Source organism: Lactuca saligna, chromosome 9, assembly GCF_052625555.1.
Source record: "Lactuca saligna cultivar CGN05327 chromosome 9, ASM5262555v1, whole genome shotgun sequence".
In the NCBI taxonomy this organism is placed as follows: Eukaryota; Viridiplantae; Streptophyta; class Magnoliopsida; order Asterales; family Asteraceae; genus Lactuca; species Lactuca saligna.
In genome coordinates this window covers 89,838,146-89,856,887 of record NC_136425.1, presented here as the reverse complement: position 1 = coordinate 89,856,887, position 18,742 = coordinate 89,838,146, and the positions used below count along the sequence as shown (strand labels likewise).

Here is an 18,742-nt window from a genome sequence, read left to right as displayed (position 1 = left end):
ACCAACATATATATACCGTGTAAAAAACATAGTAGGATATTTTATTAATCAACATTAAAAATAGTTTGATGTGTTTCAGGTTTAAATATTTCGGTTTGGATCATGTTTAATATGCACACGCAACCCAAATCAAATTTTTGGGTTTTAAAAAATTAAAATTTAAACCCAAATACAATAATTTGAGTTCAGTTTTGGTTTTCAGCTTTGGTTACCAGGTGAAGTTATCAATGGTATTAATATATAAATATATACTATATTTATTGGTAAAATGTCTCCTAATTATTTAAAAATAATAAAAATACTAAAAGCATATATTAGATAATTAAAATGAATAAACGAATACATAATTTTTTAAGTTACAGAGTACACTCCTACACTATGTGCTACATTGTTTTTTTTCCTTTTCATTTTTATTTTATACAAAAACCAAAAGAAGAAAGAGCGTCTTCTCCTTCCTTTCGTTAAAGTTTAAACCAAAGTGGAACATTCAGAAGTAGAGGGATCAAATAAAGCAGGAAGCAAATACTTCCTTCCGTTTGTACCATGTGCATTGAAACTTGCACCCGTCGTCGGCTCCACCAACAAATCTCCGGCATACCCTGGATACGCCCCTTTCCCATACACCCCCGAACAAGAAGATGCAGCTTCTAATGGTGCACCAGCATCCCCCTGATAATACCCATTCCCAAATGGGTTTGTAGCAGTTCCAGCCAAAAGAGTAGCCAGATTTATCACCATTCCATCCACACCCACGTCGTTGTTGGGTGCGATCAGTGGTGCACCCTGTGGTCCGTAGATCGGTTGATGGAATGGCCACGCGCATTGACCAGGACACTGAGTCTCCGAGTTGCCGACCCAGATGTATGCAAACTTGTTGCTTTTACCTTTTACAATGGAAGATGATCCATGGCCATGGGTTCCACACCTACCGGAGCAAAATCGAGAAACTGCCACGTCCTTTGCCGTTAACACGATGTTCACGGCGTTCGTTGGTTCGCCCTTTGCAGCTAACTGGAGGAGGTGTTTGTCTGATAATGATTTCCCGAGTGAGCAATCCGGGTCGGATACTTGTTTACCGAGTCGGAGGGAGGGTTTCTTTGTTTTTGAGTAGTATTTGTCTGTTGTCTTCCACCATGTGGCGACGGAAGGTTGGATCTGGGATTTGAGTGTGGCGGAGGAGAGGGAGGTGATGAAATCGGTGATGATGGCTTTCTGGGAGGGCTTGAAGTTGCCGTACCAAATGAGGTTGACGGAGATGTCGCCGGTGAGGAGGGCACCGTTGTGGTATTGCAAAAGGGGAGACGAGTTCTGGACTAACTCAGTGAGTCGTCTAGTTGCAAGTGAGGATTGGAAAATAGACAATAGAAAGAGAAGGTGTAGGAAGAAAAGAGCTATTGAAGCCATTGTTGAATGTTTTCGAGGAGAGTTAATTGATGATGAAAATGGAGGTGGGGAATGGAGGTATTTATATACAAGTGAAATTGAATTTAAAAATGAAGAGGTTAAATGAAAAGGTTATTCGTGGGGTAGGGGTGAGGTTCTAGAGGTGGAGGAGCTCACCATATAAACCTCATAAAAGCTGCTTCCGCGTTATAACGACTATATACAGTTGTTCTTTTCATACGTTTTGAAAAAAAAAAAAAAAAAAAAAAAAAGTATAACATTCCGTAAATATCTTTAGGCATTTAGTCAAGTTTATGTTAAATTCGAATAAGAATTCATAAATGAAAAATAATATAAAATACTATGAGAGTTAAATTTCAGATGTACACAAAAAAGCAAAAGTAGAATAGGTTGGACAGCCATTAGGTTTTTAAACAACCGTAAATGTTTGGTGCAAAATATAGTTTTTTTTTTTTTTTTTTTTAAAGCATATCTTCTCATCAATTTTATTGACATTTAAGAGGTTTATTATGGAACATTACGGTTGTCCGGAGTAGGAGTGACTTTAATTTGAACACTAAACCTATTATATAGAATTTTGTAATCATTTGATAAGCTCCAATAGATTTTGTACCTCATTTGATAAGCTCTAATCGCAAGGACAATTTCTTGATAAGCTCCAATAGATTTTTTTTTTCTTGGAACAAAGGAGATGTAACGAACTTTCGACTTTTGTCACATTTAGTCACTAAACTTTTTTTCGTTATATATTTGTCATTGAACTATTGAAACTGTTCACATTTTACCCTTATGACCGGCTGTTACCGGTCATAAGGGTAAAATGTTAACAGTTTCAATAGTTTAGTGGCAAATAGATAACGAAAAAAAGTTTAGTGACTAAATATGAACAAAATCGAAAGTTTGTTTCCCTCTAAAAAGTTCAATGACTAAATGTGAACAAATTTCCTATTGTATTATGTTTTAGCAAAATTATTTATTTTTGTTTAATTATAGCAACATTTGTTGATAAAGAAATCTATGAAATAAAAAAACAAAATGCAACATCCGGATTTCTAGGTATCATAATTTAAGTATTTTTCTTTTGAGTTAAGAAGAGAGACTCGGCGAGTTGACGCCTCAACTCGTCGAGTAAGGTCGCGACTGATGACTCGGATTAATGAATGGACTCGACAAGTCGGTGAGGCGACTCGACGAGTCTGCGCTGTCGGTAGAAACCCTAAATCTTTGGGCCCGAGCAATATTTAAAGGCACTTATGGCCTTCAATTGCCACTACCTTTCCCATAAGTGAGAACCCTAGCGAGCTTGAGTGTGTAGAGTGAGAGGAAGAGCTATCTTGAGCTTTTGGGTGTGATAGATCTGGACCCTTCTAGGTTCAGAGAGCCAAAAATATGAAGCTTTAGTAGAGTAAACCTTGGGGTTCGGAGTTAGGAAGCATTTATGGGATTTTTATGGTAGATATGGTTACTTTCATCTTACACATAGATATGAAGTATTTTATATAAATTACGTGCTATGTGTGCATATTATTTGAATACTTGCTGTCCATGCTGGATGAATGATTTTATACATGTTTTAAAAGATTTAAACGGTATATTTATTTTATATCTACAAATATGTTACGGATGAAACATGGGTAGATGAAATAGTTGGTGTGTGATGAAATAAAATGATTAGAGATATGTGATGATAGAAAGGTGATGATAATTAGGTATATAGATGATGATGAATATGTGATGTAGGATGAAAGGAGATACCATAACCTTAATCAACAATGTGGCGATGTAGTCATCTACCAAAGTATAGATGGCGATCACGGACTATTCTAGACAACACAATGGAAACACCAGCATGCCCATAACCTGTAGGTGATGAATTACGAGTTCAGGCGATGTTGTAACTACGTATTCATGCGATGATACTCTAACCCCTTACTATGAATTACGAGTTCAGACGATGTTGTAACTACATATTCATGGGATGTCACAAATTTCGCATGCCAAACCAATGGTCATAATTCACATCAGTGAGAATGGTTCATTTTTTTGTAAAACCAAAATCAGATTGGAAATTTTGATTTTTTATTTTGGAAAATGTCAAACCATTGGTTTTGTATTTCGGTTTTGGTTTTTTGTTTTTTTTAAATATATTTTCAGGGTTTTGTTTTTTTGTTTTTTTGTTTTTTTGTTTTTTTTCTATTTCATAGATTTCTTCATCAACAAATGTTGTTACAATTTAATAAAAATAAATAATTTGCTAAAACATAATACAAGAGGAAGTTTGTTCACATTTAGTCATTGAACTTTTTAGAGGGAAACAAACTTTCGATTTTGTTCATATTTAGTCACTAAACTTTTTTTCGTTATCTATTTGCCATTGAACTATTGAAACTGTTCACATTTTACCCTTATGACCGGCAACAACCGGTCATAAGGGTAAAATGTGAACAGTTTCAATAGTTCAATGGCAAATAGATAACGAAAAAAAGTTTAGTGACTAAATGTGACAAAAGTCGAAAGTTCGTTACCCTTTCAAGTCATTATCCCTTCTTGTTTTTATACAAGATTTATAAAATAACTATACTTATGATAATTAAATTAATCCAAAAGAAAGATCTAAAAATTGAAAAAAAAAAAAAAAAACTATACTTTTTAAATTTATAAAATTGCATAAAAAAGTACTTATGAGTTATTGGAAAAACAAGTTGTAGATTTTGAGTGCTTTATTCTTAAAAAGTTTTAAGATTTTAGTTCAAACGATTTTTCTTTTGATTTGAATGTTTTTTTTTTAAATATAAAAGCTAAGAGTGTCATTGGTTTTAAAAAATCCATTACTAAATACGTTCATAAAAACTAACAACTAAACATCTTAAAACCTAGTTGAAATACTTTTTTAGACAATAAGTTTTTTATTAAGAAATAAAAGTTTTAAAATCGTATATAAAACGATTTTTTTTTTTAAATGCAAGTTATTTTAAAATACATAAGCAAAGATATTTTAAAAGTTTTAAAAAGCTTTAGGTGATGTTTAGAATTATTTATTTAACTCGATAAACACTTTTTGATAAAATTGCTTTATGTGGCAATAAAAAAAGTTATAAATATTTTAGAAGTTGATAACTCATTAATAAAAGGTGTTTGGATTTTTTTAATGACAAATTTAGTCTTACGTCTAAATTATTTTATAATTTTATCTATGCTTATGATAGGACTTTAACTATCAATATTAAGAAGGAAAAACAACACATGATACTATTGAACTAGAAGTCTTTTGGTGCTTGAATTATTTGAGATGAATAAGTAATAAACATTTTTGGAAAACCACAATTTCTAACTTATTTTCAAAATGAATTTCAAAAAGATAACAAAAATATGTTTTAATATTTATTATTAAATTACCAAATGCTTTTTCATTAACACATTTGAAACTCAATCTCAAACACCCTTTTTACAAAAGTTCGTTTTCAAACATATCATAATATTGTAGTCAATAAACACATTTAAAAGTCAATCTCAAACATCTTTAGATAGGAAGTTCTTGGTTTTAATCCGGATGTTTGCGATTTCTACAAATTTGGTGAGGTAAAATCTAATTACTAACAAACCATTGAAAATAATTTACCATAATCAGGGGCAAATTTACTATGTTGCACGGGTAGCACGAACTACCCCTCAAATTTTCCGTCAAATGTAAATTTAATAAAAATTTATCAAAATCTGTCACGAATCCATTAACAATCCATCACTAAGTTTGATAATTGTGAATTCAATGTAAATTCATCATTTTATTAATAATTTTGTGAAGAAAACTGTCTTAAAAAATGAGTTATTTTAACATTGTAACCCTTAAAAAAATTTGTATAACTTTTGATTTTTCTTTTCTGAATTTGTCAGTGATCATAATATTTCATCGTTTTTCTCATGCCACGTTAACTAAATTGTGATTCATGTAAAAAAATTACTGTAATTCAAGCAAACTATTAACCTTTTCTTAACTTATGCAAAAATAATAATAATAACTATTTACTATTTTATATAACTGATACAACCAGCTACATTTAAACCGGTTACATATAAATTTATTACATATTTTGTCCCTAGAATCATACATGGTTACTATTTTGTTTAAAAAAACAAATGCATTACTAAAAAAATGTATTCCATAACTAAGAACTATTGATAAATAAGTCATATTTTTTAATAAAAAGGTAAAGTTTTTTATAATGAGTACTTGTACTGTAGGTGTTATCCATAGTCAGAATTAACATAAGTGGGGTGAAGTGTGCGTGGGCATCATTCATATGACTTATGAAGGATTTAATGAAAGCGTGAAGGCGCTTCAATTTTTTTGGCTAAAAAACAAAATCCATTACAGCTTTGTTACAGGTAGTCACGACTTTTAGTAGAAACTCTTTAATTGACGATAATGACCTCACTTGTTTAAGTTGGAGGTGACTATATAAGGGTGGGGCAGGGGTAAAAGTGTCAGGATAAATCATTTAAACTAGAAGAAGAGGAAGGACTAACTGTCTACAGCTGGATATTGCGTAACTGTGTAGTCTGGAATATGAACGTTAGAGTCTTTACGATAGTTAACACCAATGCAATAAATTTGAGTTGAAAAATGCTCTTTAATCAAGACATAAAATTCGGTGTAGTTTTTTATATAAAAGTTTGGCCTAATTTCATAAAAACAGACAAGCATTATATTCCGGGTTTTTTTATTTAATTGCTAAAATAATTTCTATCTAGTTTAAATAATGAGATTTTTTTTATTAACTAGAAACAAACAAAACAAAAAAACCGAAGACCATTAGTAAGCTAAAGTTTTTTTTTTTTTTTTAAGAAACATCTTTTTAGTGCTAAAACCTTACAATATTGGTTTGTATACAAATCAGTGTTATGTAATGATTGTTTTGAAAACAAAAAACAAAAAAACTTGTATCGATTTTTTTTTAGAAACCGCAAATATATAATTAAAAGAGGGCAATGCCCAATAGCAAGGAGCTACAAAGGGGCAATAAGAAAAATAAACAAGAACAGAACAAAGAAAATTAAGAAATAAGAAAAGTAAAAGGTGAAATACATCATTCCGTCCACCTCCCACACAAAACATTTCCTCTGTGTTTACACCAATTAAATACGAATGAGATTATATTGTCCGCCAGTTTAGTGGGATTCGTCGCGATACCCTTAAAAACCTTATCATTCCTTGATATCCAAATCTTCCAAATCAGACAATAGAAAATAGAGATTAAAATATCTTTTTTCTTTGGGCAATTCCCCCACGTAGCAGCAAAATCAATGAAATCACCTACACCTGTAAAAACCTTGTCTCCAATTCCACACCATTTAAATATCCACTGTTGTACCTCTCTAGCATAGTCACAGTTGACTAACAAGTGATCAGCCGATTCTAATTCCGAATTACACATTGGACAACCCAAATTAACAATAGGTATACTCTTCGAAGCTAAAGTTTTCTGCCACCGAAATCCCATTTAATACTGCACGCCAAACATTAAAAAAATCTTTCGGTTAAAGTTAAAAAAAAACTAAACTATATTGGTTTTGTGCAATTTCTCAAAAAACATTTTATTTATTATTTTTTTTCCTAACATCGAGGATACTATATTGAAAAATTAACATATAGGGATAATTGATAAAATTATATGGGAAATCTAAAGAAAAATCTTAATTTTTTAGGAAAAGTTTAAATAAAATCCTAATTTTTTTTAACAGAAAAGTCTCATTGTTTTAAGAAAATTATATAATTTGTTATTTGATGTTCAAATAAAAAAAATAATTTTTTCCATTAATTTAAGCAAAATGTTAAATAATCAAGATTTTTCTTTTCAAAAAATAACTTTTAAAACTTCATTGAAACTTTCCAAAAGATTGAAACTTTTCTATAGATTTCCCAAATTACAAAGGAAATGCGTTAAACTGAAGTAAATACTCAACAATAAGATTCAGTAACTTTGTAAAGACACCAATATTAGTGTATATTCCCCGTTTCAATTTAATTATCTATTTTTGACTTTTGAAGTTTTTTTCTTCAATTTTGACATTAAATATTTTTATTTATGTTATATATTACTTGATGAAACTTATAACAATGAAAAAATATTTAAAATACAATCCATTCATATAATTTCCATCAAGTATTATCTATCAAAAAGAAAAATATTTAAGCTTAAAGTTGAAGAATAAAGACTTCAAAAATCAAATGTTGACAATTAATTTGGGATGGAAGTAGTATGTAATTAGCTGTATTTAGCCCATGTATTATGTATATTGTCCTAGTCTAGGCCTATGTTGTTTGTTGTATCATGTACATATACACTTTGTATGTTTTCATAATCAATCAAGGAATATATTCATCTTCATGGTATTAGAGAAAGTCAACATTCCTTTTCCCCTTCGACGTCTCTTCTTTGTTGTCGAACCCTAGCATTTGCTCCCAATCATCATGTCGGAAGCATACTCCTCTACCAACACCACTCACAAATCCATGCTATCATACAGTTCCAAAAGCTCTATCAACATGCATATAAAAGCATCTCTCCATGCAAATCATGAGCAAATCCTTAGCTCTAGTCTAGCATGCAATTCTCATATACTCATATCAAAACAATAAGCATAACATATGTTAGGGTATTTTGGGAAATACTGTAGCTTGGCTGATTGCATGTATCATACCCATTTTTCTTAAAAACCTTTTTAGAAAAATCATTTTCTTTTAAAATATTTTAGAAATCCTCACTTTGAGTTCAGACACACCCGAGAGTGTGCCCGAATCCATCAAACCAACGCTCTGATACCAACTTGTAACATCCCAAAATTTCCGAGTAAAAATTTCATTTTAAATAAGTCAAAACCATTCATTCATTATTCCAAAAGACGATTATAATAAAAGTAAACATCAGAGTAAAATCATAGAGTCAATGCGGAATAAATCTTCAGGGGATGCAGTGTGATTAAGTCGGCCCTTCCATTTGAAACTAGAAGTACCTGAAAACATTTTAAACATAAATTGTAAGCATGAAGCTTAGTGAGTTCCCCAGTGATTAAGTCGGCCCTTCCATTTGAAACTAGAAGTACCTGAAAACATTTTAAACATAAATTGTAAGCATGAAGCTTAGTGAGTTCCCCAAAATACCACATACCATACATACAATGGGCCTCACCTGATATCCATCGGACCTCGCCTAACATTGGCCCCCACCCGATACAGATTTGTCAGTAAGATGCAATGGACCCTGCCCAAAATGTGACATCCCCATTTTCACGGCCAGAAAAGACCGATTTTGTTTATGCTTTATAAAAATCAGAGTACATCTTTTAATAAAAATGTTGCGGAATTTGTTCCCAGTAAAACATGATAAATACGTTATCAAAGCATTTCAAAAGAAAAGTATTTTTATTCATTTTAAAACATTTGGGATGTCATCGTCAATACAGAAACATAAGCATAAACATAACTTATATTCATTATCAGTAGTGATTTATATCTCCTTAATCTCTCAGTGTAATGTGATTTCATATCAACACATGTGATATAAATAAACTGAGTGGGTCAGGTTGGGAAACCTGGTGAGTATATAGGGTTTTCAACCCATAATAAATAAGTTTATTAACTTTATCAAACCAAACAAACCCGATTACCCGTTCCCATTATCCTCACTTTACGTCCCTAAAATATCTAACCCAAGTACCTAGTCTAAGGGACTTTCATTGGGGTGACAACACATGCTTCGGGGGTTCCTCAGCAATTCATGTTAAATAAGGCAACCGTGTGGGGGATGGAGTAATACTGGTGAGCACACAGTTCAGATAAACACCTACAGGTTGCGAGCCTGGTAGTGTTCCACTGGAATGTCTAGAATAGTCTGTGGTCGTCATCTATACTCCGCTAGATGACTGGATCATCAATAACATCTATATCGAGGCCTCTCATTATTTTATTTGGTCACACAACAACTATTAGATATACCCATGTTTTACCCAACACATTTTGTAGATATAAAATACATATATAGTTTAAATAATTTAAAACGTGTATAAAAATATTTCACCCAATATAGACAGCAAGCATTCAGACAATATTCACACATAGCATGTAATTTGTATTAAATACTTCATATCTATGTGTAAGATGAAAGGGACCATGCACTCACTTAAAAATGTGGTGAATCCGAACTTAGACAGCGCTTCGCTTCTTAAAAAAAAAAAAATCCTTCGACGAAACATAATATTATTACCACTAGAGTTTAGTCTATTATTCGCCGTGACTAATTAATAGTCTAGCTATTATTACTATTATATAAACGTTAAACAGTACTTATATAACCCATAATAATAGCCCAATTACTTATAATAAGTTCCTAATAACGTTACTATAATTAAATAAACGATAGATTAAAAATAGCATATGTGTAGCTCACTTACAACGGGTTTTATAGAAAACCGGGCTTCGTTTCTGAGCCGAAAAGCTCTTCTTCTCGGAGCCGTCGAGCACTCCGGGGCTTCCGCATCGTGCTAGGGAGGTTCCCTAGGCTTTTCGGGGGGTTTCGGGGCTAGAGAGAGGTTCTAGAGAGAGAGAGAGAGAGTAAAGAGAAGAAAGAATGGGAAAAGACTTGGGGAGAAAGTAATGGCCAAGATTGTGCCACATCACCCATTTTCGCACATCACACTTTCAACTTCTAAAATCCGTAACTTTCACATACGATTTTCGTTTTTGACGTTCTTCATATACTCGCATAGGTAAATATAAGATCTACAACATTCATTTTGACTCCATCGGTTAATTCTCGACCGATCTTAAATTTAATAGTACGAGGAGATTATACTATTAAATGTCCGCGTAAAATTCATAACTTCTACATACGGACTCCGTTTTTGTCTGTTTTTTTACCGTTGAGTTTATAATAATGATATTTTCAAATTTAATTTAGGTTGCGTAGGCCGAAAACCGTTCGAACTAAAATTCGAGTTTCGGGTCGTGCACTGCTATGCTAAATCTTAGAAAAATCATAATTTCCTCATACAAAGTCAGATTTGGGCATTCTTTTTATGGACACTCTCAGATTAAAATATTTTACAACTTTTGTTTAGATTACTAAGGCTAAAAATTCATCTACCATCAATTCACTATTTATGTCTCCAGGTGTCATGCCGGTTTTGCCGTAAAACTTCGACGAGCCATAACTTCTTCGTTATAACTCGTATTTCGGTGTTCTTTATATGTACGAAACCCTTGTAACATATACTAAAACTTCGTTAAGATTAATACTTCTAAATAATATTCCATCAAAAACTCATTTTTTATGCTCATTGTCTCTAAATTGACTAGCCCGGATTTGCAGACGTTACAATTATCTCCCCCTTAGATGATTACGTCTCGGAATCATCAACGATACAGGGCTGTATAATGACTCCGTACGTTATTTATTTATCCTAAGTAATAATCGTAACTTCTATGTTCCTTCGAATGAGTATCTAATTCTTGGACTTCTCGACTGCAAGTGATGCTCGATCTTGCACTTGCTCCCTATTTCACGTTAGACTCCAAATTATGACCATCAAGTCACAATCTCAATTCTCACTGGATACGAACTTAAGATAAGTTCTTTTATTACTACAATGGAATGATGTGTCATATTCTAATGACCTATCATCGTATGTTGTAATGCTTAAACTTAGGTCTCTTAGAGTCTTCCAGAACAGACTATACTTTCCTTCATGTTCTAATCTCATCTTAAAGGTAGCATTTCTAGCTACAAGCAACTATCGAGATACCTCTACCGATCGCTTTGATTATCTTTTGTTTCAATCTTCTGGCTTAAGTTAGATGCTACATCAAACTTGGTTCTCTGAACCACGTAACATACTCATCGTAGTCGGACTCAATTCGATATGACCACTAGGGTCGGAATAACAATCATCCTTTTAGTCATTACCGAAACTATGGTAACGACTTATTTGAATAAAACGGTATCAATTACTAGCTTCTTGGTAACCTTGTGACTTTCCCTGATCCAAGCATGAGTCTAGTGTTTCTGGTAGTATAGGCCTCTACTACCTTTCACACTTACTCATACTTGTCCCAAGTATTGTCTCGCAGTTTTCCAAGTCATTATCACAAAAAAAAACAATTTTTAACACATACAAATGTGTCCGAACAATCATATAATTTTCCCTAGACTCTACTAGGACTTCTTCCATGCGTATCTTCAATCAACAATTCTGCTTCGACACGGTTGGTGGTGGAAATGTAAGACGATGGGATAACTTCATGGATTCTACCAAAAATCTTTCTTTCTTCTAATCAAAAGTGAGCTTCTCCCATACTAGACGTATTATTTATTAGACGCATTCTAAAGGTAAGACATCACTCTTAAAATGTATTCCGATAGGTATCATTCACCATCGTAAGCCTTCTCATGTCCTCCATTTACTCAGTCTGCTATGAATCCTTATCATGACATTCTATACACAAAAGTAGGCGTTCAGTGTATCGAGACGAGAATATAGATAGAGGAAGACTTTGACGCATATTCCTCCGTATTACTCCAACAAGTTACATGTCAGTTCTAATATCATAATTAAACGTTTAGAAACTTGAGCACATAAAATTTCCAAATCTGGTCGGCAACAGACCGTAGATCCGATCAAACGATAGCATAAAGCACCACAAATCATTTAGCAAGTAAAAGCATTTTAGGCATCTTCCCTTATTAAGCTAGTGCTTGTGTCTATTCAGGTGTACTTCCTAAAATATATTAGACACACTTCTCACGATCATCGCTTAGCATTCTAAGTTTAAGTCTAGAAATCCTACAAGTTCCTAGTTTGCTTAAACTAATGCTCCGATACCAACTGTGACATCCCCATTTTCATGACCAGAAAACACCGATTTTGTTTATGCTTTATAAAAATCAGAGTACATCTTTTAGTAAAAATATTTTAGAATTTCTTCCCAGTAAAACATGATAAAAACATTATCAAATCATTTTCGAAGAAAAGTATTTTTATTCATTTTAAAGTATTTAGGATGTCATCGTCAATACAGAAACATAAGCATAAACAGAACTTATATTCATCATGAAGAGAATTGTTATCGAGATTTAGAATGCAATCATGTTTGTATGAATGAAAAGTAAGAACACAGGAAGTAAATATTAATCAGATCTTATATTGATGAAGAACTGATTACAAAATAAGCAGAGAGAAATTGCGAATGAGTAATGAATCACTCGTGCATTCGATGTCTCTACTTCCAACCTCAGTCCGTATTTATAGGAAACCTGAGTGTACAAAAAATATACTAAGTCCTGAACTATAAGCTTCGCACAAATGAATACTTAGTAAAATAACTAACATGCGAAACTAAAGAAACAAACATTTCGACTTTTACAACATCTAGTCTCTACAATCTCCCCCTTTGTAAACAGTCGAAACTATTCAGTTTGTGAGATGCTGAATAGCTGAGTTTATTGTTCTTCCAATTTCTGAATACCAAGTAATTATCTTTTTAAGCTCCTTCCTGTCTCCTTCATTATTCGTTGAGCAATTATTCATACGAACTATGAAATTCATATATTGAGAAGTGGTGTATCTTTCAATCTCTGAGACTTTGAACAAGAACTTCTTAGGCTTCCTCTTTGTATATTTTCCTGCGAAATCCATGCCAAAAGGTTTAAGGCATATTTCCCCATCTGAATATTTATTCAATTCTATTTGAGACAATGTCGACTCCCAAGGAACCGTGACTTGTCTTCCACGAACTGATGCAAGTTCTTCATCAGCTAACGCCAAGCAATCATAGTAGTTATCTATGAATTTCTTGATATGTGCGAAACCAAATTTGAACACATTTGTATCATATCCGTTGAATTTATTTTCTTCCATTTCTTTCAAGATGAGAGCCAATTGAATGAGATCATTTAGATTCATCAATGGAAAGTCAACAATGGTAAAATCAACAGGCTTGTTATCTGCTCGAACAACAAAGTATCAAAAATTCTAAAGCATGTTTTCGAACAGTTCATCCTTCTTAATAGTAAGAACTTTCTTAATCTTCATCAATGACCAAACCTCATCTTGATCCTTCGTAAGTACAACATGAAATCTGATTTTCATTAAAGTGTATTCATCAGCATTTTTGAATTTTTCACTGATCTTGTACTACACTGTCACAAACATCATCTCATTGATCGGAAAGTCAAGTTGGCATCTATCTGAATTTGCAACATCATAACTTCTTCTGGGCTTTTTCTCAAACTCATACAGATGACTTCCCAAGACTTTAGATTCAATGGTTTCATATGAGTACAACTTCACAGGATCACCCTTGTTCATTGTTGGTGGGTCATTTGCTTTTTGCCTCATAATACTCTATACTTGTCTTAATCTTTCCATTTCAGCTTTTGCCTCTGCTTTCTTTTCTTCTTTTGACTTTTCAATAATCACCTCTTTGCCTTTTCCAGTAACCATTGTTTGAGGTTTCGCACTCGAACTTCCTCCTTCAGTTGAACCAATGATAATTCCCTTGAGAATTGGCTTTGTTGTTACTATTGTTGAAGGAATTGGTTTTGTGAGTACTGGCATAGTTGTTTTGAGTTGAGTGGAATGAATCTTCCAAAAAGTTTTTGCATCTCAACTTTACTTCCTTTTATTTCTCCCCCTTGCACCCCTGTGAAAGTAGGCGGGGCATTCTTTGGCAATAGTGAAGTAAAATTGGTAATCGGGGCCAACGCCTTTTGGATAGCTTGCTCTACAGTATTGACTTTGAGAGTTAAGAATTCCGGAGTAAGAATCGTTTGTTAAGAAGGTTGTGAAACACAACTTTTTAATTCAATAGCCAACTGAATTAATTTTGAAAACTGCTCCTTATTCTCTTGATGCTTGGCTTCGATCATTTGAGCAGATTAGTGATAATCAGTAGCAAGCTTGGTCAGTGCTTCAGCAATAATATCAACACGTTTTTGTACTTCTAAATTTTGCGAATGAAGGTCTTGAATCTCCTTTGCAATTTCTACCTTTAACTCCTCAATTTTGAAGTTAATATCTTCCCTGACCTTCTTCACATATTGTACAAAAAGAACATGTCGTTCTTTTGTAACAATTTTCAAATCTTTTATAACACCATCAAAAGATTTTCCTTAAGCTTGAATGCGAAGCTCATTATTCTTATCGGAATCATCAACTTTAGTAATGATACGTTTCTCTGCAGCTTTGATCATAGATTCAAACTCCAATCCCGATATAGATGACTTTGTACCAGCATCAGCTTGTGATTGAATAATGGCCTTCAACTTTCGATTCAGGATTCTAAATTGCTTACCTGACATTAGCATATGATCAGGTATTTCCTCCTCCTTTGAATCAAAGTGTATGGCTTCAAACATTCCTCCAAAACCTCATCCTTCGGTTTCTTCATCAGACGAAGCTTGCGAAGGTATAGGTTGTGGTGTTTCAGGTGAGTGAGATGGAAACAATGTAGTAAAGGGATGTTTCAAAGGATGATAAAATATGGATGATGTAGTTGTATGTGTATTTGGAAGAGGAAATGGTGGTAATGAAGTAGATAAGATAATTGGCTCTGTGAGTTCAATATTTGTGATAGGTGTCCCGGTATGAGATACGTTAACAACCTTATCAGAAATAAGTTCTTCCTCATGAACTGAGGTGTGTGTAACAACTTCAAGTGGAATGGATGTGGTAGTGGAAATTTGTGAAGTAATTGGAAGAGAAACATTTACCATTGTGGAAAGAGAAATAGGTGGAGTTTTTGGAACCACTTCATCATCTGATGATGCATTGTGAATAATCATCTTTCGTTTCTTGTAGAGCTTTTGAGTAATATGCTTCGCAACCTTTTCAACTCTTATTTTCTTTGAACCAGGAGAAACAGGAGCCGAAACGTCTCTAAACATAGCTCCCTTACTACTCACCTCAGTTTTGCGAATAGTAGGTGAAGTAGTTGTCGTGTGTGATGATTTGCGAAGCTTCTTTAATACCACTGATTTTGTTGGTATAGTTTCCTTCTTTGTTTTGGGAGAAGGCTCATCTTTCTCAACCCCTTCATCCTTCGACACTTTGGAAGATTCATGTTTGTCTTTCTTTTGAGTTTGCTTCTTTTTCTTTGAGGACTCAAGACTTCAAGCAACACTCCAGTTCGCACATTAGGATCAAAAGTTTTCATGTTGCGAACTAACACCTTGTGATTAGACGAAACTTTGCGAAGCATCGCATCAGGAATTCTTGCAACACTTGTGAAGATATTTTCATCATCTTCAACAACTTTGGGAAACTGGTACAAAGAAAATTCTGCAACTTCTCCTTCTTCAGGAACTTGAATGCCTTCTTTTGCGTATACTTTTTCTAAAATCAAACTCCAGTACCTTGCACAAGAAATCCCTTTCTCAACACTTGTATTTTCTAGGCTTTTGTTGAACTCCTTCCAAAGCTGAGTTCCATAATCAACACTTAAATCATAGTAAAGACCCATAACCATGGCATAAACCTCCATTCGTCCCTTGTCTAAACCAACACTCCTCCCGGTCAAACACCTGAGAAAGATTCCAAATAAGAAGTTCCAAATGCATGGTAAGCTTGATTTTCTGAAATCACTTATCTTTTCAAGAGTGAGTTGATGACCCATCTCATTGAACATGAAGATAATCTGTGAATTGGTTGGCTTAAAGAACGGTGAGTTATTAGGAATGTTCAAGAAGTCAATGAACATGTTCTTGGTAAGTCGAACCGTCTTGGTATTCACCAAGTTGAAGGTTATTACGTCAGTTGTATAGTTGTATGACGCAGTTGATGCCGCCATTGACAACCAAGACATAGGAACAAGAAAAGAATTGAATATTGTAGTTGATAATGGTAACCTTTTTAGAGCAACGATCAACATCTTCAACTCTTCTGGGTAGGATGAAACATTAGGATCAACTTGGTAGTTTGTGCTTTGAATCTTCATAAGAGACTGTGAAATAACTTCATCAGTGTTGGATTGAGTAGCAGCCATTGTTAGGGTTCGAAGAGGAGAAAGAATCAGAGAATTTGGGAATTTTTTTGTTTGATCGCGTAACCGTATAACACCCTCTTTCACCCCCTTTTATACATAACCCTGATTGATTTGAATTTGAAGCGGGATGCATTTAATGATATCCGACGTGGCACCTTGAAAATCGGACCATTACTGCGAAAAGTTAGCCATGTTTTAAAAAGCAGCTGTTACATCGCCTAGAAAACCGAGCAAAATACCATACGTCACGTATACACATCCTGTCAATATTCCCTTTATTGAATTGTAACTGTTAGAACCCTTCGCATGGAGGCAAGGCTCTTTCACTTTTGGGATGAAAAGCGAAGTCATATGCCAGACTTGCGAAATCTTCAGTCTAAGTTAGTATTGCTTAGAACCTCAAGGATTTCGTGAGTGCAGTGTTCCACAGAAATAAGAAAAGAAGCAAGAATTTTTTTTTTTTTGGAATTCTGTGATGTCAAAAATGCAATTTGCCACGAAAGCAGTTAAACCCTAGGAAAAGGTTGCTTCGTTAATCATCAAGAAAGATGATCAACAGCTTGTGTATGTTCCCGTGAATTACAATCGAATACTTTTTGATAAGTATCAAAGGGCTTCTTTTAAAAGGGATTCTTGGGTTGGTTTAAAATTTCGTTACATGTCATCCTAAACATAAGGTGATAAATTGTAACAGAAATTACTTATATGACCAGTGTAGTCAGTGACAAGTCATCTTCAAAAATGTTTATCATGACTTAGGACATTGAAATGAAACTCACACGTAAATCATATTCATAAAAAAATTAATGTATTGGATCTTGTTACATAATAAACATCGTAGGTTTCGAATGTTTGATCAAGACCACGCATGCAAATTGAATATGATTTGGAGTTTCGAATTTTGGTACTGAAACAAAAGTTTCATCAATATCTGGAACAATGTTCCCCATCAATTTCTTAAGTTGTAAGATCTATGTCTCGATTTGTTTGATCAGAGACCTCTCGGACATACGTCTTTGTGTGTGATTTGTGTTAAGAATTTTGTGATGAAAAAGATTGGCTATAAGATCGAATGTACCTCTGTTATTTGTGGAACAAACAGAAAACTCTTTACTTATATGAGAAGAGTAAGATAGCTATTTTCACTAATGCGAATACAAGCCTAATTGGGAAGAAATTTTCATGAGATAATTTCATTAAGGCTTTCATTTCTCACACATAGAGTCATATGAGGCTTGGATCAACATGCTGCAGCATGCTTCTAGGGACATCCTAACTAGTACAAAGTTGAAAGGAATGATACCTTCCCTTAGAAACATATATAAGCATGACCTATTCGCATTATGCTCTTGACAAAAACTAAAAACACACAAAACTTAAAGAACAAAGTAAAAAAATTATTTTTGTGGTTTTTGAATTTTTCGAAAATAAAGACATAACAAAATAAAATCTTTTTGGATTTTTGGATTTTCGAAAATAAAAACAAAACAAAAGAAAATATTTTTGATTTTTCAAGTTTCTTAAAAATATATATTAAATGGAACCTTAGTTACCAGATGTGAGAATGCGAAGCCTCTTAATGCACAGTAACTTCTGAATAGTTTTGATGCTCATCGTCTCTAAATTGACTAGCCCAGATTTGCGGGCGTTACACAAAAACATTCATCATGCTTCGCCTAACATCCGGCGGGCTCGGTATGTATACAAACATATACAATACATACAAGAGTCATAAAAACATCTAGCATCTTATAAACAATAATCAATAGGTCGACATTGGTGCCTTCAACCACCAAACACTTTGAGAAGACTCATTTAAACTACTGAATAGAATCCCAACAGCTACCTCAGCATTAACATGTCCAACCCAAACTTTCCCGAGACCAATCCTTAGTCAATACTCTATTCTACCCAAGTTTGACCAAAAGTCAATGGGTCAAAAAGTCAAAGGGGGTCAACATAGACTGAGTAAACCCAACATTCTAGGTCACTACACTCAGTATAGTACATCCCTTCCTAATTATAGGGCTCCAACCTGGTATGCTCAACATACTACCAAGTATGCCTAACGTACTCGACCAGTTTGATTTTCCTTCATTAAGTGCTTATTTTATTAAGATCTCACATCCAAAGGTAAAATCTAGTACCAAATAATATTCTAAGTCATAAAGTTTCAAAATTTAAGACTTTTCATAGCTAGAAGGACTCCATACACCAAATACCTATGCTGGGTCAAAAATACGGTTTATACTTTGCTTTTCTAAGAAAATATATTTTTCTGTAATTTTGTAGCTGTGTACGGCT

At 33.6% G+C, this 18,742-nt stretch overlaps 1 protein-coding gene across 1 annotated transcript; it reads right to left on the bottom strand.

Moving 5' to 3' along the window:
- Positions 1 to 290: 290 nt before the first annotated feature.
- On the bottom strand, positions 291 to 1,497 carry LOC145017535 (protein PHOSPHATE-INDUCED 1-like). Its single transcript, XM_078975553.1, has one exon. It carries the CDS (start codon positions 1,402 to 1,404, stop codon positions 469 to 471), a length of 936 nt encoding a protein of 311 aa, XP_078831679.1. The 5' UTR covers positions 1,405 to 1,497; the 3' UTR covers positions 291 to 468.
- Positions 1,498 to 18,742: the final 17,245 nt, after the last annotated feature.